Source organism: Camellia sinensis, chromosome 6 (assembly GCF_055761805.1).
Source record: "Camellia sinensis isolate YWXY chromosome 6, ASM5576180v1, whole genome shotgun sequence".
Taxonomy (NCBI): domain Eukaryota; kingdom Viridiplantae; phylum Streptophyta; class Magnoliopsida; order Ericales; family Theaceae; genus Camellia; species Camellia sinensis.
In genome coordinates this window covers 36,526,093-36,547,988 of record NC_138966.1, presented here as the reverse complement: position 1 = coordinate 36,547,988, position 21,896 = coordinate 36,526,093, and the positions used below count along the sequence as shown (strand labels likewise).

At 36.1% G+C, this 21,896-nt stretch overlaps 1 protein-coding gene and 1 long non-coding RNA gene across 4 annotated transcripts in view; one reads left to right on the top strand and one right to left on the bottom strand.

Moving 5' to 3' along the window:
* Nucleotides 1-1,164: 1,164 nt before the first annotated feature.
* On the bottom strand, nucleotides 1,165-8,078 carry LOC114320925 (uncharacterized). The gene is made up of 2 exons (XR_003650088.2): nucleotides 7,585-8,078; nucleotides 1,165-1,536 (listed from the first exon to the last, which is right to left on the bottom strand). It is a non-coding gene; the product is annotated as an uncharacterized LOC114320925 (long non-coding RNA).
* A 320-nt stretch (nucleotides 8,079-8,398) lies between these two features.
* The window catches only part of LOC114320928 (uncharacterized), a 38,060-nt gene continuing 24,562 nt past the window's right edge, over nucleotides 8,399-21,896 (top strand). For all 3 annotated transcript variants that reach the window (XM_082873709.1, XM_028268028.2, XM_028268027.2), the window contains exons 1-3: nucleotides 8,399-8,584; nucleotides 12,011-12,082; nucleotides 12,158-12,232. In XM_082873709.1, the coding sequence (XP_082729835.1) occupies nucleotides 8,558-8,584; nucleotides 12,011-12,082; nucleotides 12,158-12,232 (174 nt within the window). In that variant the 5' untranslated portion in view covers nucleotides 8,399-8,557. The remainder of the gene's footprint in view (nucleotides 8,585-12,010; nucleotides 12,083-12,157; nucleotides 12,233-21,896) is intronic.

Genomic DNA, 21,896 nt, shown 5'->3' with positions numbered 1-21,896 from the left:
CATAATCCCTAATCATTGACCTGACCACTTTGAACATGAGCCATATCCTCAACCTCTTCTCAAACTCCAAACAATGGTGCTCCTTTATCGCCATTAACTCTAGTGTAAACATAAAAAGGCTAGTAAATGTGGCCTTAAACTCAGCCACCGGAGTGTTTAACTGCACCAGCTTAGAGAATTGGTGTCTCAACTTCTCCCTAACCATGGAAGGTAGAAAATTATCCTGGAATGTGATAACAAAAGCCTCCCAAGTCAACCCAATGCACCCACGCACATACTTCTACCACTGACCAGCATCTCCCTTTAACTGGAAAGATGTCGAGGTCGCTTTCAACTGGTCGTCCTCGATGCCAAGCATCTTGAACGTCTTCACTATCTGTTTTAGCCACTCATCTACCTTCAGTGGCTCCTTGGGATCACCCACAAACTCATCCAGCTTCGACCGGAAGAACTCTCGCTTTAAAAAATACGGCCCTGCCTCAGTTACTTGGGCCTGGACTTGATTTTCAGCTCTGAGAATGTCCATGGATTCCCGCAATGCTCTGGCCATTTTGCTAGCCAAGGCGCCCATGGCCTGTTGACCAACTGGTTTGGCCACATTGGCCTGACCAAACCGTTCTTCCTATACCGGAATCTCATCTGGTAAAAGTACCTCATGTCTTCTAGGCCTACCATGCCTACCACCACGTCCACGTCCTGACATCCTAATGAAAGTGACAAAAGAGATTAGCACATTTACAAATGTGCTGAAGCTAACTCACTCGCGTCCTAATGCGGTGGACAACAGTAATTCACTCTACATAAGCACGTAGTCACGTAAGTACATACAAATTTCATTCCTAGATAATGATCGTCCTGCGGCGTTGCTAGAGTTCCAATTAGAAACAGCAGTGATCAAGTGCTCTTCTAATAGGACTTCTAGAAACCCGTAGACTCAATCAATATCCTAGAAATTAAATCACATACCCATATAATCATATAAGCATGTTATCACAGAAGCCTATTATATACTCAAATATCTCTGACAAGCAAGACAAACTCATTGTCGTACTAACCACTTCTCACGTACCCAAAGTATTCAAACTTGGTACGCTCGGATACCAAGTCGTAACGCCTCTGGAATAAGTACAATAATCCAACTCCAAACATTAGTACAACATGATATAGATAAAGTAAGAAGCTTTCATTAATCAAAGTTAATTTACAAAAGGTGACACCTGTGATATACATTCATAAATCGTTCATCCTGAATCTCCATCATGTATTACAAGACAGAATAAAAAATGAAAGCTAAACAGATATTCATATGCCCTAAAGGCTTACATGTTTTCAAGACCGTGCTTGGTTACAACAAAATGAGTTATAAGCCAAATACAAATAAAGCCCTAGACTTGTATAAAAGATAAATACAAAATAAACAAAAGTGAACCTTCAGCTCTACAATCCTTCTAAGCTAAGTCTTTGGCGGAGGCATATCACTAGCACTTGAAAATGATTTTTCCCAAGTAGGGTGAGCCAAGGCCCAGCAGAAACAATCTAACACAATTTATGAATCTTAACAAAGGTATAAGTATAATGTGCACATGCAATGCTTGTAATAAAATCATTCATATCCTACAAGAATCATAATATGCTAAGTTTTATATGTCAATCCCTTTTATTTCAATTCATTCTGCTTCAATTCATGAATCAAATTTATTGTTATCCAAACAACCCAACTGAGGCTACAACTTAGTGGTTAACTAATCAGTATAACCATTACACACACTTCAATTTTCCATATTAAGGAAATTTCATCCGCGAGAATTGGCACCCATGTACACGCTCGATTTTCAAGACTTTCACCTTGGACACACAAACTAACTTAGGCCTCGCTTGGGAACAGGCTAATTTAGTAACTTTTTGGCTATTTGGCTAAAATATGAGCTAAAAAAAACTAGTATGCTTGGGATGACTTTTTGGCTTTTTACGAAAAGATGTGCAAAAAGTAGAGAGAGAAAAGAATCTTTGACTTTTTGATATGGGTTGTTAGCTTTTTGGCTAATTTAGTAACTTTTTTGCTTTTTGGCTAAAAATGAAGGTTCCCAAATGAGGCCTTAATTCAATAGAGTTCATCCACTTTTTTCTTCCAAACATGGAGTGCATCCTCTTTCTCCTCGCATATATCATACATATACAATGTCTTAAACACAGTCATATTCAATGACAACAGTTAAGAGATTAGTTTTAATTTACCTAATCCTCATATAATTTCTACAGCAATCATAGCTATCCTCTACTGATAGCCTAAACAGATATTTCTAAATAGATATATATTCTCAAAGACAGATAAATTATCCAAATTTTCATAGGTGAGAAATAATACATATCCAACTCCACCATTTATAGAAACATTCATCCAATTTCATTATTTATGCAAAATAATTAATTTAAATATTTTAGGGCAAAACTCCATTCTCTCTCAAATCCAACCCATGTGTCAAAATTAACAAATTTACCACAACACATCCTTATATCTATATCCATAAACATTTTTAATACCTTCATTTGAAAACCCCTCTTTTGATTTTAAACCAAATACCCTAGGTTTATCTAAAAATTCTCCAAATCCCAACACTATTTACACAATAACAAATAACTAAGTTAAAAATCATATGAGAGTGTAGAAAGTCCCTATCTCAAGTTTAGAAGACCAAAGCAACAATGAAGGAACTTCAAAGATGCCAAAACCAAATCTTGTTTAGACCAAAATGGAGCTCGTGAGATGCTTTATCCTTTTAACAAAGGCACACAGGTAGAGAAACCAACGGATCTAGGTGAAAATGTAGAGAGAATGTAGGTTTTAAAGAGAAATGCTCTAGATCTAAGGTTTTTGAAAAGTAGAGAAAGAGATATGACAAAGTGATGTAAAATGTTACTTTTACGGACTGAAATATGCACAATTCGTTCGAGTGTGAGATGTGAAGCTCGAGCGTCAAACAAAATAAGTTGTTCCACTCGAGAGCAAAAAAGGACGCTCGAGCGCAAGAAAGGCCGCTCGAGCTAAGCCCGATCGAGCGCAAAAAGAACCGCTCGAGCGTAGAATTCACTCTCCCAGTAATTTTGTAGATCTCCAAAAGTACTGAAAGTTTGTAAAGCTCACTCGAGCGGATGAGCAAAAATCTGGGTAACAAAAGTTTAGAAACTAAGCAACCAACCTGTCCCAAATGCAACCACAACAACCGAATAGCCAAATTCAAAGAAACAGAAGGGGAGCAAAACAAGATCAACGATACAACACCATGAAACTCGAGTCCAGAATATAATAAGGGTCTTGTTAAAACCGAAATCGCTATACATCTCACATCTTCCTAAAGCATTCCAGACATGATTTATGACTCAACAAGTTTAATAAACTAACAATCAACATAAAGTAGTTGGTTAAGGAATAAATCATTGATTTAGTAATAATTGATTAAGAAGCCAAGTAAGAAATCGACCAATTTGGAAAAGAAGGATTTGGTAATGAAAGAATATGTGAAATAAGAACCCGATTCATTTAAATAAGAAAGAATACACATAATAGAATTTCGGATTACTCAGATAGAAAAAGACAAGAGAAGTCAAGTTTGTTCAAGGAAGTGATATTGCATTTCAATGTGTATATATTATGTGTTTGTGTAGATCACGTGCTATCATTTGCGTGATCCATTTGATTTGCCTAATCTGTTTGATCTGCTTCTGGAGCTATCTGTGAGTAATAACTCTATAAAGTTATATTTAACTTTAATTATTTTCTAATGAAATAAAATGATCAGTTTTCTAAAATGCTATGTTTTATATGAATAAATGATTGTCTAAGTTTCTGAAATGTATTCGTGGCATCTTTAGCATCATATGATATACGTCCCTTTATGGGTCATCGGAATGTCTTTATGGCAGTCCCTTTATGGGTCATCAGAAACGTCTCTGTGTACATAAGTCATCGGAATGTCTTTATGGCCATTCCTTTATGAGTCATCGGATTTGTTAGCGCTAATGGATGTACTACGTACGATCATATGCAAAATATGAATATGAATATAAACATGTATATGAATCTGTTTCTGATTTGGAATCTAAATATGTATAAGACTTTGTTTCTGATATAAATTCTTATCTCTGACTCTGTAATGGATATCATTCATTAAAACCATTTACTTTGTTATTATTCACTGGGCTCCAACTTACTGTATTATTTATGTATGTAGGTGATTAGACGCGTGACCAGGCCTAAAGCTTCTGCCTGGATTCTATTTTTGTCAGCCAACTTATGTGCCTCCCTTGGAGGTTCTAGATATGCCAAGTGGTCAAAGCTATGTGAATAAAGTTTAAGTTTTTGTTTATTCTGTATTTAGGGCCATGTCTCTTTTTGTCTAGTCTATATATTTGATGATATGTATATATATGTATATAAAGTTTAAAATTTTTCTATCTCATATATGTCTGCACAACTCAATGGATGTTGCTTGTTTGTATTTTGCTTCCACTAGCTCCTGTATTTTGTTTAATTTGTTCAGAGGCCTTTGGTAATCCCAAGATTACTGACCGATTATGACACTAAACCTATAAGAACGGGTTTGGGTCGTGCCAGAAGGAGTGTGAAAAAGTGAGCCAAAAATGTGTTTAGATTGTATTTTAACTCTGCTGTCTCGAATAGACCGCTTGAGCGAACTTTTCATCGCTCGAGTGAAGTGCCAAAATACAAAGAGACCGCTCGAGTGAACTTTTCACCGCTCGAGCGGTAAACACATGGTCTCAGAAGTTTTGCAGAGCTACAATGAAAATATTGGAACACGAATTTTATGCTCGAGCGACCTTTCCTTTGCTCAAGAGTCTCGCCTACAACCATGCGAGATATTGAGAGTTACAAATCTTCGCTCAAGCGACTAAATGACCACTTGAGCGGTCACCCAAAATCAACTGTTACAACCAATATCTATTTTAGTTCATTGATAATGCACAAATCAAAAAAATTCCTGTGACCTCGTTCATTTTGATTGAGCATGGGTCTTATTTTGATTGAATAGAGTTTTGCTCCACAATATTTTAAACACATTTATAGAAAAGATTTGTTTGGTTTCAATTTCAAAAGAGTTTTTTGAATTTTTTTTCCAAACAATAGAAATTTACTTCACAAAAATAGACACAATTTTTTTTAATTTTTATAAATTATTTTTGTTCCAAAAAAGTAAACAAAGTATATGAAAATGGTTATTTTTTAAATTAGTATGGAAATTTTGTTAAGTAATCTGAAAACTGACTGCTTAATTTTTGGTATATTTTGGCGAAAACATACTTGACCTTCTTGTTAACATATGGCATATATAGACAAACATGGTTAGAATTAAGGCATGAAAGGCAATTGCGCTGTTAGATTTGTATGTCATGTATTGTGTTTTTAGATGCAAGTTTTGTATCATTAAAGGACCTGAAATATTGCAGGATTTTTGCCAAAATGGAATGTAAGAAATTGAAGATAATATTCGAAGCCAGCGAAACAAAATATTTTTTCATATGGAGGGGATGAGTCTTAAAATATTATATCTTCTTAAGTTCGGCTCGGCCTTAACATTGGGCCTCTAAAGATAGAGATAGAGGCAAAAAGATAGAGATAGAAAGTAATGAAGATGTAAGAGAGAGAGAGAGATAGTTAGTTTGTGAAATCAATAGATAAAGAGAAATAGAGAGAGAAAGAGATAAAGATGAGTGTGAGAGATAGAGAGAGAAAAAAAAATTGGGTTTATAAAATCAATTTGTACAAACAGTGATTTGCAAAAAGAGAAAGATTTGAACAAACATGTTCAACAGATAAAAAAAACAAGTTAAAAAATTTTAACAAATAAAAAAATATTTCAATAGATAGGTTAAGAAAATTCTGACAGATAAAAAAAAAGATTGAACAAATATTCAAAAGATTAAACAGATAAAAAAATATTTAACCAGATAAAATTTGGTTTGGTTTGGTTTGGTATGTCAACAGATAGAAAAAAATATTCAATAGATAATAAAATTTGGACAAATATTTGAATAGATAGTGGCTTTGATGTATTCAATAAAAAAGATTTAAACAGATAAATAGAATTCAGTGAAAAAATTGATTAGAAAATAATATTTGGACAAATAGATTTAAATAGATAAGCAAAAAGATTGAATAGATAATAAAATTTAAATAGATAAGTGAAAAAAATTGAACAAATATTGAAAAAATTTGAACATATAGAAATTTTTTTGAACAGATAGATATAAATTTGGATAGATAATCAAAAAAGTCAACAAATAAATTAAGGGATAAAATTGAAAAAAAAATATCCTTCACAACAAAAGAAAAGACTTCTCAATAAACTATTTTACAAAGAATGGATCTCTCACTAACAAAAAATATCTACTAGACCTAATGTCTTAGACACTCTCCAAATCTGATTTATTACTAATTTTCTAATTTAAATTTGATGAAAAATATTCAAAACCATCTTTAATTCATTTCATCAAATATTTATCAAATTAGGCGAGAAATATTTTTGTTTTTTCAAATTAAGAACTTATAAAATCTTTCATCAAATTTGATTTTGATGTAAATTTAAAAACATAAAATATTAGACATGATTTTTTTTTTACTTAAATTTAAAATCAATTAGATGAATTTTTTTTTTGAAAAGTTAAGGATGCTATTAAAAATACAAAATACATGATTTTATTTTTATTTATTTAATTTTCCTCCCTCTGTACGTGTTAAACATGATCCAGTTAATATGAATCTAGTAATTTTTAAATTTTTTTTAATAATTTTTTAACATTCTATAAAAAAGAGGTATATTTACAATTTATATTTACTTTTGAATAAAAAGATTAGTCTTTGAGTGTGTAAGATACATATATAATATGTACTTACGTAAATTTTCACAAATATATAAATTACCTCATAAAATCATATACGTTTTCACAAATATACATAAATTATAAATTTTAAAATTTTTATAAATTAACTTCCATATATTTATAAAATTTATGGCGATTTTATAAAATAATTTATATATTTATAAAAACTTACTTAAAAGCATCTGTTAAAGTTATAATTTGGCAAGAGCGAAAAAAAGGAGCCTGCAATGGTATGCTATTCCTCCTGCTAAACATAGCAGGTGCCATTTCTGTTGTCAAATTGATAACAAAAATGGCATAACAGAAATGACACTTGCCAAACATGCCATATCATCAAAAATAACTAATTTTGGCTCCAAAACTCAGTTTATCTTCTCTCAGAAAACATCCTAAAATGTTTGAAGTTTTTTGTAAACGAAATTCACTAATATTTTTTTGTCAAATATAATTCATTTATTTATTATAGTATCTGTTCCTTCAATTTTTTTTTCTCAAAATAAATTTCACCAATTTTTGCATTTCCCAAACACAAATTTCAGAAAGATCAGTCAAGAATTTGTTTCACAAATTTCACAAATATTTCAAACAATTAGTCAATAACAAATTTCAGAATTATCAGTCAACCCAAATTACACAAATTTATGTAAATTTCTGTAGCAATCTAGTTCGAATTTAGAAGATAAATACCTGGATTCCATCATAATTGATGAACTTGTTCTCCATCTCAACCAATTCCTAGATTTTGCACTGAGTTTCAATATTTGAAAATCTCATAAAGGATTTGTGGGTCTGTTGTATTTTTTCACCTAATTTGGTCTGAAACAAACACAAATTAGAGAGAGGGGAAATCGGATTGGTGGGTCTCCAAGAAAATGGTAATAGAGAAATGGGTTTGATGATGATGAGATGAGATCTAAAGAACATGAAAGAGTGTGAATGGGTTTGATGAAGATGGAGATATGGATATGAAGATGATTCGAACCCTCAAGATTGTGTTGTCAAGAGAGAGAGAGAGATATAGATGCTCAGCCTACTTCTTTCTTTGATGAAAATGAAGATGAGAATGGTGTGTTGTCTTGGAATGGATTGGATGATTCTAGAGAATTCATCTCAACCGTTGATTTAGGGTAGTGGACGGTAATGATCCTGTTTTGGAAATGAAAAGAGCCATTGTACTTTGTTTGCCTCAAAAAAAAAAAAAAAAAAAAGCCTATAATCTTCAAATGTTTTTTCTTTTTTGTGATAGTATGTTTTTTTAGTGGAGTGAATTATAATTTTTTTTTTTTCAAATTTCAAATTTTTTTTTTAATATTTGTCTAACCGGAAACAATGTCAAAATATATAATTATTTTTAAAAACAGTTAAAAAAATCACAAAAGATAAAAATAAAAATAATAAATAATCATTAAAAAATCTATATTCAAACAAACGCTCACAAATAAAGAAAAAATTAATTAAAATTTATCAAAATAACGTGTGACTATAAGAATACTATATCAAAATAACGTGTGACTATAAGAATACTATTTCGATAATTTGGCAAATTACTCCTATTCGTTCTCAGTACCATATCCTGGGTTGGTTGAAAGTTCTGATTTTTGAAAAGCTAGGGTTTGAAACAAAAGATCTGCGCGCACGGGTTCAATTACTCTCCCAGAAGATGGATGGCTGTACTTCACAATTCAAGGTATGTTTCATACTTTCTTGCTCTTCTCTATTTCCTGAGAAACAACAAATAGACCTCCGTTTGTTTCCTGAGAAACAACAAAGATAAGCATAGAAAAAAAATAATAAAAAACATAATAAAGCCTTGGAAGTATTTAGCTTTGGGTTCCTGTTAGGCTAATTTTAACCAAACATAGGGCAAGAAAGTTTGCATCGTTTTACTGGGAAGGGTTTATTTGACGAATTTTCTGGGAAAGATTTAATTTTTTTTTTTTTTTTTCTTTCTTTTGCACCAATCTTCTATTATTTTCTCAGGTAATCTGTCACACGTGTTTATTTGCCTCTCTGGAGATAAATTTAATTAAGAAATAAGAACATAATGTCCTTTGATTTGTGCACTATTATTACTATTAGGCTCTGTCACACTCGTAATGCTTGTTTCAAAAATGATGTGTGATATTATTAATCTTGTTTTTGTTTTTGGGGAGACATGCGTGTGAGGTGAGTTGATGCTGATATGAGCGAGAGGGAAGATGTTTCTCTCTTTTATAATTTATTTTGAAGTTGAATTCTGTCAAATATTAGGGGGCCACTAGTTATGTTGTTAAAACTCGCCAACTAATCTTGAGGTTGTGGGTTCGAACGGACAGCCATTAGCAAGTAATGAAAAATAAATTTATTAATTAACAAAAAAACAGAGCACACAAATACAATGAACCGCCTGCCATTCTAGGAAGTCACCCGAAAAAACTTCTTGAAAAGAGTCACCATAAGAGCACACAAATACGACTAAAGCCATAAAGCCACTAAAATAGCAAAAAGTTTTCAACTCATACAAAAACTTAAAGGTTACTCTCTTTCACTCTACTTTTTTGCACGTTTTTCCGTAAAAAGACAAGAAGTTCTTCCTTAGCAGATTAGTTTTTTTCACCTCATATTTTAGTCAAAAAAACACTTCCCAAACGGACCCGAAATAGGTTTTGAAACATTTATAAGATGATTACATTACATCATGTGCATTACAATGTTCTATAATTATTTTGTATTTTTAGAACATAATTGCTACATGAATGATATTTTGATGTTTAAATTGTTAAATATATAGTTTTTTTTTTTTAATTTTTTTTTTTTAGTGTAATGTTATGCATTGTTTATTATCTTTGAGTAAATTAATTATATCTATGACATTTAATAAATTTGTAAAACTATAAATTGTAAATTGTCCCCAGTGTGTTGTGTCCTGTATTTTTTTAAAATTAACGTGTTGGTGTCTCGGTGTTGTGTTGCGTGTCATATTGTGTGTCTGTGTCTATGCTTCTTTGGATATACATAAGCCAATGAATGAAAAAATACAAACATATGTTTTTTTATCTCTGGTAAAAATACACAAAATCGATTGTTACAAAATACCATCTCCTTTCCCAATAAGTTTCATGCCTAGAGTACATGTTATATGCACCCACATTAAAACATTAAAAAAATGTAACAATGAAAATGCTTTTGGATTAAGGACCTTCCATTGAATCTAATCAAGAGCAAATATCTAATTCAGATATGGGGGAAAATGAAATACAATTGGCCAGTGTTGTGAAAACTGCGTTGAGGCTCCCTCCTAAGTGTGAGCTGAGGTTCTGGCGCCTCGAAGGGACTGAGGTGAGCCGATATGGGGAAGCCTTGCTTAGGCGCAAAAAGCGAGCGCCTCACTCTAAGGTGTGAGGCCTTGAGGCAAGTGCCTCTTTTTCCGATGTCTATCTTGTAATCTCTGAATCTGGGACTTTTATTTTTACAACACCATAAAATACCTCTGTAACTATAAATAGTTTGTGAAGCCCTAACACATACAATTGACGATTGGCAAGGGTGAGTCATCTTTGACTATTTTCTCATACTAGTTAGACTCTTCTTTGATTTTTCAATTGGTTTGTCCTTTACTAAATGACTTGTGTTTTTGTTGGATTTTGGTATTTGCGATGTTGGATTTGTTGAATGTTTTATTTTCCTAATTTATTTATGAATATTTATTTGAAATGTTTTATGTTTTTATGAATATTAGTATTTGGAATGTTTTATGTTTTTATGAATATTAGTATTTGGAATCTTGAATGCATCATGGTTCTTAGAAATATTGAAGTTTTTGTCTATACTATTTACTTCTGAAAAGCCATCTGTTGCATTCGTGTTGCTTCTATGACGCCCTCACCTCACATCACCTCACCTCACCTCATCACCTTGCACTTAGGCATTAATGATGCCTTGCTGCCTTAGTTTGCTTTTTGCCTTAAAAAACATTGCAATTTGGCCTCCAAACCCATACACTAAAAAAAAGATACCCTAGACAACCAAAAAGAAAATTAAAGAAAAACCCTAGATCCAATGTCATTGCGAACGAAGTTGATCAAAATGGGAAGAATCAAATTGCCATGAAATTAATATCTAAAAGAATTTAACTCACTTGGATTGTAGAACCAGAATAAAATACACATCACAGAAAAACTAATAATTATTAGTATATTAAAATATAATAATATGATTAAGAATTTACATGACCTAGTTTTCTGAGAATGTACAGGAAAATTAGAGTAAAACGTGTGTGTGTGTGTGTGTGTGTGTGTGTGTGTGTGTGTGTGTGTGTGTGTGAGAGAGAGAGAGAGAGAGAGAGAGAGAGAGAGAGAGATTTTTCAATGTTTGGATATGGAGAGTTGCAGCCAAAATGATTTTTGTGAGAAGTTAGAGTTTGCATGACCTGTGTTTTTGAATGAAGTTGATTTCAAAATTGGTAACTAAAAAGGAGTGCTGGGAGAATTTCTTTTACTTCCCTTAATCTAATGGATAGAAATTAATAGGAAGTTGGGAATTACTATTTTGTTAAGGACTTTTTTGGAAGAAGAAAAAGTCCACAAAACTTCAGTTTAGAGGAATACCAATAGGCCTTCTGCCTTCATATATTAGTATAGATTATTCCAATCTACCATTCGATGGGGACTAAATTGGGTGCATATATATACTAGCGGCTGACACACGCGATGTGTGTGCAATTTAAATAAGTAAAAATAAAACAAAAAAAATATTACATCCTGTGTGCCACTCAAGATGTAAGTGTATTTTTTATATCGAACTTAAGGTGTTAGGTTCGAGCCTTACCCTCTTCTCTAACTTTTATTTTTATTTTTATAATTGAGAAATCCACTTGGCACATAAAGAAGCCAAGGCTTCAGGACACCAACATAGGTGTTCACTTTATATATAGTATGTATATATATATATAATGAATTCTGTCAAATCATTCTTTTTGTTGACTGAAGTTAATGCAAACATGATGTTTTTAACTTGTAACACTGGATAATGCATAAATACTAGGGGACTTGAAAGTTGTTGCAAATTCTATTCACATTAACCGCAAAAAAAATTGTTGCGTATCTTGTTTATGCAAGCATTTTTTTGTGTGCAGATAATCTTGGGATCATCTTCGGTAGCCCGTCGGAAAGTGCTAGCTGAGATGGGATATGACTTCACAATCATGGTATATTCTATTCTATGCAAATCTCTGGTATATATTTCATAGATGTCAAAAAGTTTAACTTTGTTCAAAATTTAGTCTGCAGAGATAGATGAGAAAAGTATTAGAAAAGAAAAGCCAGAGGAGTTGGTGATGGCCCTTGCAGAGGCAAAGGTAGGTTTTTCCTTTTGAATACTAACAATTAGAATATGAACCTTGTCAAAATTACAAACTGTATTTGTGGTTTATATGTTTTGCTCCAGCTTTAGGATACAGTCACTGTTTCTTTAGTTAAAGTAGTTGAAGATGTTGGGTATCTGTTAAATCATGGAAAAGCAATATGTTTGTACAAATTCGTATGTGTCGTTACTGCCTTTCTTGTATTTTTATTGGATGTTAAGTGTGCGAACCATTTTATCTTGTTGTGTTTGCATATTGGGTTTTAAATTGTATCTTATCATGTGGGTATTAGGTATATGTGTTCTCGTTAGCTTGTTAAATTATTGTAAAAATTTATGTATTATTGATTGATGTTTATTGATATCAATTACAATGATTCATGAATCCTATATATAGAAGAGGGTGAGTGTGTAGTAGGTAAGGAGTAGGTGAAGTGGAGGTGGTAGTGGTGTAGTGGGTTAGGTTTAGTGGAGTAGGTGAGGTGGTAGTGGTGTAGTGGGTTAGGTTTAGTGGAGTAGGTTTAAGTGGGTGAAGTAGGTGGAGAGTAGGTGGATTTTAACAGCCCCCGCAAACTCAAGGGGGATAGGAACTAACCAACTTGAGTTTGGAGAGAGTAACAAAACAAGAAAATACATAAAAATAAAAGAGGATAAGAGACACTGTATGGTCGTGTCAGACCATTGGTGAAGACACTGGATGGTGGTGTCATAACGTTGTAGAGGACACTGTATGGGGGTGTCATAACCATGTAGAGGACACTGTATGGTGGTGTCATAACGGTGTAGAGGACACTGGATGGTGGTGTCAGGCCGATGTAGAAGACAGTTTATGGGGTCATGTCGGACCGTTGTAGCAGACACTGTGTGGTCGTGTCAGACCGATGTAGAAGACAGTTTATGGGGTCATGTCGGACCGATGTAGAAGACAGTTTACGGGGTCATGTCGGACCGTTGTAACAGACACTGTTGTGACAGTTGTTGTGACAGTTTACGGAGTCTTGCTGGACCCTTGTAGAAACTAACCGGAATCAATGTCGGGACAGTTTACAGAGTCTTGTCGGACCCATAAAGGAGCTAACCGGAATCAATGTCGAGACAGTTTACAGAGTCTTGTCGGACCCATGAAGGAGCTAACCGGAATCAATGTCGGGACAGTTTACAGAGTCTTGTCGGACCCCTAAAAAGTCGCACCCTCAAAAGGTGTGCCCAATCTTTCAAAAGGCGTGCCATCAAAAGGCGTGCCCAATCCATAAAAAGACGTGCCATCAAAATGCGTGCCCAATCCATAAAAAGACGTGCCATCAAAAGTTGCGCCCTCAAAAGGCGCGCCCACTTCATCAAAAGTCATGCCCGACAGAAAGCGTCGAGCCATCAAAAGGTGAGCCGGAGACGCGGCGAGGCACGTGAGCGACAGAGTGGCGTGTCGGCCGCGTTGTCAGTGTCGATATAAACCAATGCGGAGGCTGTGCTTGAGGCAGAAGCGAAGACAAAAAAACCTGGGAAAAAAATTTCTGAAAAAACTCTTCATTTTCTGAGAGAGATATTCATTTTTCTGAGAGATTGCCTCTAAGAGCTGCAAATCTTGAAACACTCCCCTTCCGAACATTATCAGTCTGGAATTGCTATTTCGCTGAAACACTCAGCAACCCAAAAAACATGGCCTCTTCTTCCCGTTCAGCTACCCAGAATATGGCCTCTTCATCCCGTGGTCTACTCACTCTCTTTCCCGACCTCAACGAGTCAACAAGAGAGATAACTGGTGCGGAGGCCCGTGAACCTCAACCAAACACCTCTGGTTTTGCTCCGTTGAACTTTCCGATGCGGTCGGTGGAGCAAAGAATGGCAGTGCAGTCGGATGTGGAGGCCAATCAGTATACATTGAAGTCATGTGTGGAAACCATGACTGCGGTTACAAATTTGTTGAACCGGTTGCAGAGTAGGACAAATGAGGTGCAGCAGTTAAACGCCCTACTGGCTCTGCTCCAACGCATGTATAAGGATGCGCGAGCAGAGTTAAGTGTGCTAAAGGCGGAAAATAAGGAGCTGAAGCGGAAGGCCACCGTGATGTTCCGATTTGGAGGTCCACCGTATGCTGTAGTGGAGGAGCAGGGAGGAGGCAACTTGCTTGGTGGTCTAGGAAGCACGGAGGCAACACCGACAAGGACCACCCAGGACGGAGGCAAGAAGAAAAGACCGGCGGCTGAGTAGAGAAGAAAAATCCCACTGTGGGTGTGGTAGTTTTGTTTTTGTTTGTGTGGGTTTTTTTTTTTTTTTTTTTTTTTTTTTTTTTTTTTTGATGTAAAAGTGTGATCAGGGTTGATCCCCTGATATGAATAAAATGACAAGGTTGTGGAATGTTGTTGGTGTTATTTTGTGGTGTTGTTTTGTTTAATAAGAAAAATAAAATAAAAGAAAATAATGGATAAAGAAAATAGAGAAAAATATTTGTGGATGAAATAAATTAAGAGAAAGGAGAGATATGATTACAGTGGGTTTGAAAGTGGGAAAAGATGAGAGAGAGGGAGATAGAGTGGGTGCATGATGATGATGTTGGGTCCATGGAGAGAGAGAGAGAGAGGGATGTCCAAGAAGCTTGTGCTTTTGATAGTTACACATTACCCAAGCTGTATGTGAAGATGCATGTTACTGTCTAAAACTTCTGCAGGCTTGGTATTCTTTGTGGGGCACTTGCAACACGTGACATTGAAAATTGTATTCGAAAATGATGACATCTCCAACATGAAACGTCTTGGAAGCAGCCCAGGCCTTGTAATCAATATTCCCAATGATGGTTCAACCAGCGGAGTCCCCAACCTTGTACACTGCTGCCATTGAAACCTTCAAGCCAGCAAACATGGCTACCAACAACAGAGCCACAGCTCTACACCCCACACCCAAATCCATGGCTAAGAGAGAGAGAGCAAATCGGGAAAAAAAACAGCAGTGACGAGCAGAAAAGCAGCGCCAGAAACGCCAACGATGACGACGAGTAAGAGTACAACCACGGATATGTGAGAGGCGAGGTGAACGGCGATAGAGGCTAGACGATGATGCGGGTGCCGCCGCCGACATAGCGGAGGAGGGGTGTAAGAAAATGTTGAAGAAGTCAAGGTATGTGTAGAAAATAAGCGGAATAGGTTGAGGTCCGGCGGGCGGCCAAGGCGAGGTTGCCGCCCGCCGGTGAAGCGAGAAATACTAAGGTCTTAACCTTACTCTGATACCATGTAAAAATTTATGTATTATTGATTGATGTTTATTGATATCAATTACAATGATTCATGAATCCTATATATAGAAGAGGGTGAGTGTGTAGTAGGTAAGGAGTAGGTGAAGTGGAGGTGGTAGTGGTGTAGTGGGTTAGGTTTAGTGGAGTAGGTGAGGTGGTAGTGGTGTAGTGGGTTAGGTTTAGTGGAGTAGGTTTAAGTGGGTGAAGTAGGTGGAGAGTAGGTGGATTTTAACAATTATATTTGCTTTTCTAAGCCATATAGTTCTGTCCTCTTCTTATCAGCATATTATATATATATATATCTATATTGTTGCATTCCGTTTAGCTGTCTTCTTTATCTGAATTGTTGGCTCATCCATTGAATGGTGTAAATTACATTGCATGTCAGGCTGATGCCATCTTATTGAGGCTTCAGACAATTGATAACCAAGACAAGGATGTCAATCCAACACTTTTAATTGCAGCTGACATATTATGCCCGTTTTTTTTTTTTTCCCCTCTTGATTTACCCTGTTTAAACAATGTTAAAAAATTAGAATCATTGCAATTCCCATGATTTACGGATCACGGGATCTTTGGGTTGATTTGATTTCCTTTTTTCTGTGTTTCCTTTCGTCTTTTTTATTTCCTATTTCTTGTGTACAAGGCAAACCCTTAAATGAGGTATGCCATTCTTTTACAAAATTCGTCTTGGTATTAGAGCCATACCCATGTCTCTCTAACCCTACCTACCAATCCGAAACCTCCACCTCTTCTCTCTCTCACTTCCACTGCGTCCCTACTTGTCCAACCACACTGCACTACTCCTAGTGGTCCGACCAGCCTAGCCTCCTTCCGGACCTGTGACACCCTAGGGTGTGTCACCTATCAGTTGCGTCACCCTGCCTGAGTCGGGTGTGGCTGTGTGACACTTCCACCAGCACTGTTTTCTTCGTGTTTGGGACAGCGCTGTTTGTGCTCTCTGTGATTTAGGTCCTCGGTTCTTTCCTTGCTGATATGGTAAGCAAAGTTTAATATTCTTTCAGTTTATATTGTGGGCTATTGGTGTATTTGGTAGCATTGGTTTTACTTACACCGAGTATCCGGCTATCTGGCTTATCTTCTCCTTTCATATATTGTTTTATTCAATATGACAGATGTAACTGTGCAGGCTGCGTGAGGGGGTATTGGAACTAATCCCATGTCACACTCAGATTTTACTATCTTTTAGCCTGCCTTTGCCTATAGGATTACCAATGTTTTGTTGAATGGGCAAAATTTTGCGGTGTGGAGTCAATCACTCCATCTGTACTTGCTGGAAATTTGTGTTAATGCATATAATTAGATAGTGGCATGTATAGAATATGATAGTGGTGTTGGTGGTAGATAGTGGCATGTATATAATATGATAGTGGTAGATAGTGGTAATATATAATATGTAAGTGGCATATAATGGGTTATAATGATGTTTGTAATATCTCCTATATAAGGAGTGTCATTTGGTCTTGTAAAATAAGAAGTTTTGAATATAACAGAAATATATTCCTTCTTCCTCATATTTTCGGAGTTCTTCTTCCTCATATTTTCTAAGTTGGTATCAGAGCAACAAAAAACACAGCAGCCCTAAAACCGTCATAGCCATGTCGGAAGTCACGTCCGAAACCACTTCAACCCCTGCCGCTGCCATTCCGGTGAAAATGTCCAACTCTCATTCTGTCCAAATCACCACCATCCGCCTAAATGGTGATAATTTTCTCCGCTGGTCACAATCTGTCCGGATGTATATCCGTGGGCAAGGAAAGATCGGTTACATCACTGGTGACAAGAAGGCTCCTGCTGTTAATGATCCGCTGTTCGACAGTTGGGACGCTGAAAACTCCATGGTTATGACATGGTTGGTCAATTCTATGGAGGAGGATATAAGCTCTAATTACATGTGCTATCCTACTGCACAAGAATTGTGGAATAATGTTAGTCAGATGTATTCTGACCTAGGAAATCAATCTCAAGTTTTCGAATTAACTTTGAAGTTGGGAGAGATTCGTCAAGGAGATGATTCCGTCACCAAATATTTCAATTCGTTGAAAAGGTTGTGGCAGGATCTTGACATCTTCAACACATACGAATGGAAATCGGTTGACGACTGCAACCACCACAAGAAAACTGTGGAAGACAGCCGTATTTACAAGTTTCTTGCCGGTCTCAACATTGAGTTCGATGAAGTGCGAGGAAGAATTATTGGCAGACCTCCTCTCCCATCCATTGGCGAAGTATTTGCCGAAGTCAGAAGGGAAGAGAGCCGAAGGAGCGTCATGCTTAAGAAAAAAGATACTGGTGAATCAATTGAAATTTCTGCTTTAATTAGCGATGCTGCGGCCAACAAGGCTGCAAATTACCAGCGCAGGTTTGATGATAAGCCACGGGTCTGGTGTGATTTTTGCAACAAGCCTCGCCATACACGCGAAACGTGTTGGAAGATCCATGGCAAACCTGTCAACTGGAAAAGCAGCAAACAAGGAGAGAAGAATCGTGGCTTTCCTACCGCTAATGAAGCCGATTCAGGTCCCTTCAACAAAGAGCAGATTGATCAACTCTTAAAGCTGATAAAATCCAACTCCTCATCCGGTACTCCTAGTGTTTTGTTGGCACAAACAGGTAGAAATCCTAAAGCCTTCTCTTGCCTAAACTTCTCTCCGTGGATCATAGATTCCGGTGCCTCCGATCACATGACTAGTTTTTCCCATTTATTTAGTACCTATTTCCCTTGTTCTGGTCATGACAAAATCAGAATAGCCGATGGTAGTTTTTCACCTATTGCAGGAAAAGGATTTATTAAACTAACTGAGAAAATTAATCTCAATGCTGTTCTTCACGTCCCCAACTTAGCCTGTAACCTTTTGTCTGTCAGTAAACTATCTAAGGATTCTAATTGTCGTGTTACATTTTTTGAATCCCATTGTGAATTTCAGGACCAGAACTCGGGGATGATGATTGGGCGTGCTAGGATGCTTGAAGGTCTTTACTACTTTGATGAAGTACCTGTTAGTAATAAAAAAGCTCAGAGCTTTAATAGTACTAGTTCAATCTTTGTTCGAGAAAAAATCATGCTATGGCACTATAGGCTAGGACATCCTAGTTTTCTTTATCTGAAACATTTATTTCCAGAATTATTTAAAGGGATTGATTGTTCTTCTTTTCATTGTGAAAGTTGCATTTTTGCAAAATTTCATCGCTCTACTTATTTGCCAAAACCTTACCAGGCTCCCAAACCTTTTTATTTGATTCATAGTGATGTTTGGGGCCCTTCTAAAATCACTACTCTTTCTGGTAAAAGATGGTTTGTTACATTTATTGATGACCATACCCGCTTATGTTGGATTTATTTGATGACTAAAAAATCTGACGTGAAAAATTTATTCACAAATTTTTACAATATGATTGAAAACCAATTTCAAACCAAAATTGGTATTTTACATTCTGATAATGGAACAGAATATTTCAACGAGCAGTTGGGTGAGTTTTTGGAAAAAAAGGGAATTTTTCATCAATCTACATGTCGGGATACCCCTCAACAAAATGGCATTGCAGAACGAAAAAATAAACATCTACTTGAAGTAGCACGTGCTATAATGTTTTACATGCATGTTCCTAAATATTTATGGGGTGAAGCAATTTTAACAGCCTCTTATTTGATAAACAGGATGCCTACAAAGGTGTTAACATACAAAACACCTTTCGATTGTCTCAAAACTTTTTTTCCTGACACGAGGTTGTTTTCTGATTTACCCGCCAAAGTTTTTGGATGTACTGCCTATGTTCATGTTCCTAGTCAATTTCGTTCAAAACTTGACGCTCGTGCTATAAAATGTGTTTTTTTGGGTTATTCCTCAAACAAAAAGGGGTATAAGTGTTTCGATCCTCAAACCAAGAAATTTCATGTGAGTATGGATGTGTCATTTGTGGAAACAAAATCCTATTTCCCCAACACTTCTCTTCAGGGGGAGACAAGTGGAGTAGAAGACCGTTTTTGGGATATTTCTATCCCGCTCCCCAATGTCATTTATCCTACACAAAAACCACATATGTCTGATAATGATCACTTAGGAGAACCAAGTTCTATGGTGCCTAGTCAAGAAGATTCTTGTTTAGGGAGAGAAGTACTACAAAATGATCTAAATCCTAAGCTTCAGGTTTATACTAGGAAGCGATTTCATCTGAGGAATAATGACCCGAATGTCCATCCTAATGACCCGAATGTCCACCCGAGTTCTGGCATCGAAATTTTAGATAATCCTATTTCTTCTATTTCCGACCTTGATGTTCCTATAGCAATTAGGAAAGGTGTCCGAAATTGCATTAAACATCCTATTGCAAATTACCTCTCCTATCAAAGACTGTCTAAAAACCATAGAGCTTTCACATCTAGGATTTCACACTTGTTTGTTCCAAGGAATATACAGGAAGCATTGGATGATCCGAATTGGAAATTAGCAGTCATGGAGGAGATGAATGCTTTAAGGAGAAGTGGTACTTGGGAGATAGTTGATCTACCCAAAGACAAGAAAACAGTTGGGTGTAAATGGGTGTTTACGATAAAATGTAACGCAGATGGAAGCGTTGAGAGATACAAGGCGAGACTGGTGGCTAAAGGCTTCACTTAAACTTATGGGATCGACTATCAGGAGACGTTTGCTCCTGTTGCTAAAATAAATTCCATCAGAGTACTGTTATCTCTTGCAGTAAATTCAGATTGGCCTTTACATCAACTTGACATTAAAAATGCATTTCTCAATGGTGATCTTGAAGAGGAGGTGTTCATGAGCCTACCGCCGGGATTTGAGCAGAGACTTGGAAGCGACAGAGTATGCAGATTGAACAAGTCATTATACGGACTCAAACAATCACCAAGAGCGTGGTTTGAACGCTTTGGGAAGGCAGTTATCAGTTGTGGCTTCTCGCAGAGTCAAGCAGATCACACAATATTTTATAAACATTCAAAAAACAGTAAAATTGCAATTTTGATTGTTTATGTTGATGACATCATTTTAACTGGTAATGATGAAGCAGAGTTAGCAGCCCTCAAAGAGAAACTCGCAAAAGAATTTCACATTAAGGATTTGGGAGCCCTCAAGTATTTCCTCGGAATGGAATTTGCAAGATCTAAGGAAGGTATATTCGTTAATCAGAGAAAATATGTTCTTGATCTCCTTGGAGAAACAGGTATGCTTGGTTGTAAGATGGTGGAGACTCCGATTGAGCCTAACTTGAAGTTACAAGCTGCTAAGGCTGAAGAAGTCAAAGAGAGGGAACAATATCAGCGACTTGTCGGGAAATTGATTTACTTGTCTCATACGCGGCCTGATATTGCCTTTGCAGTCAGCATGGTAAGTCAGTTCATGCACTCACCAGGGGCAGAGCACTTTGAGGCCGTTTATAAGATCTTAAGATATTTGAAAGGAACTCCAGGGAGAGGCTTACTGTTCAAGAAACATGGACATCTTCAAGTTGAAGTATACACAGATGCAGACTGGGCAGGAAGTGTTACAGACAGGAGATCAACATCCGGATACTGCTCCTTTGTAGGTGGGAACCTAGTTACATGGCGGAGTAAAAAACAGAATGTGGTAGCTAGAAGTAGTGCAGAAGCAGAGTTCAGAGCTGTTGCCCATGGAATCTGTGAAGTAATGTGGATTAAAAGAATTCTTGAAGAATTAAAGCTTTCTCACCCGACACCTATGAAGGTCTATTGTGACAACAAAGCAGCTATATCTATAGCTCATAATCCAGTTCTACATGATCGCACAAAACATATAGAAGTGGATAAACATTTCATCAAGGAGAAAATCAATGCTGGCATAATCTGTATGACCTACCTTCCAACAGGTGAACAATTAGCTGATGTGCTAACGAAGGGACTACACAAGAAGCAATTTGATAAGCTGACTAGCAAGCTGGCTATGGAAGATATCTTCAAACCAGCTTGAGGGGGAGTGCTGGAAATTTGTGTTAATGCATATAATTAGATAGTGGCATGTATAGAATATGATAGTGGTGTTGGTGGTAGATAGTGGCATGTATATAATATGATAGTGGTAGATAGTGGTAATATATAATATGTAAGTGGCATATAATGGGTTATAATGATATTTGTAATATCTCCTATATAAGGAGTGTCATTTGGTCTTGTAAAATAAGAAGTTTTGAATATAACAGAAATATATTCCTTCTTCCTCATATTTTCGGAGTTCTTCTTCCTCATATTTTCTAAGTGTACTTAGGGGGCAAGGGTAAGTCTCATTGGCTTTTGGAATCTATGGTTCAACCCCCCCGACAGTGATCCCAAATGGGTTCAATGGGATATTGATAACTATACCATGTTAGGTTGGATTTTTAACTCAATGGAAGATCTCATTTATAATATCTTCATGTATTGTGATGCGGTACCTCGTCTATG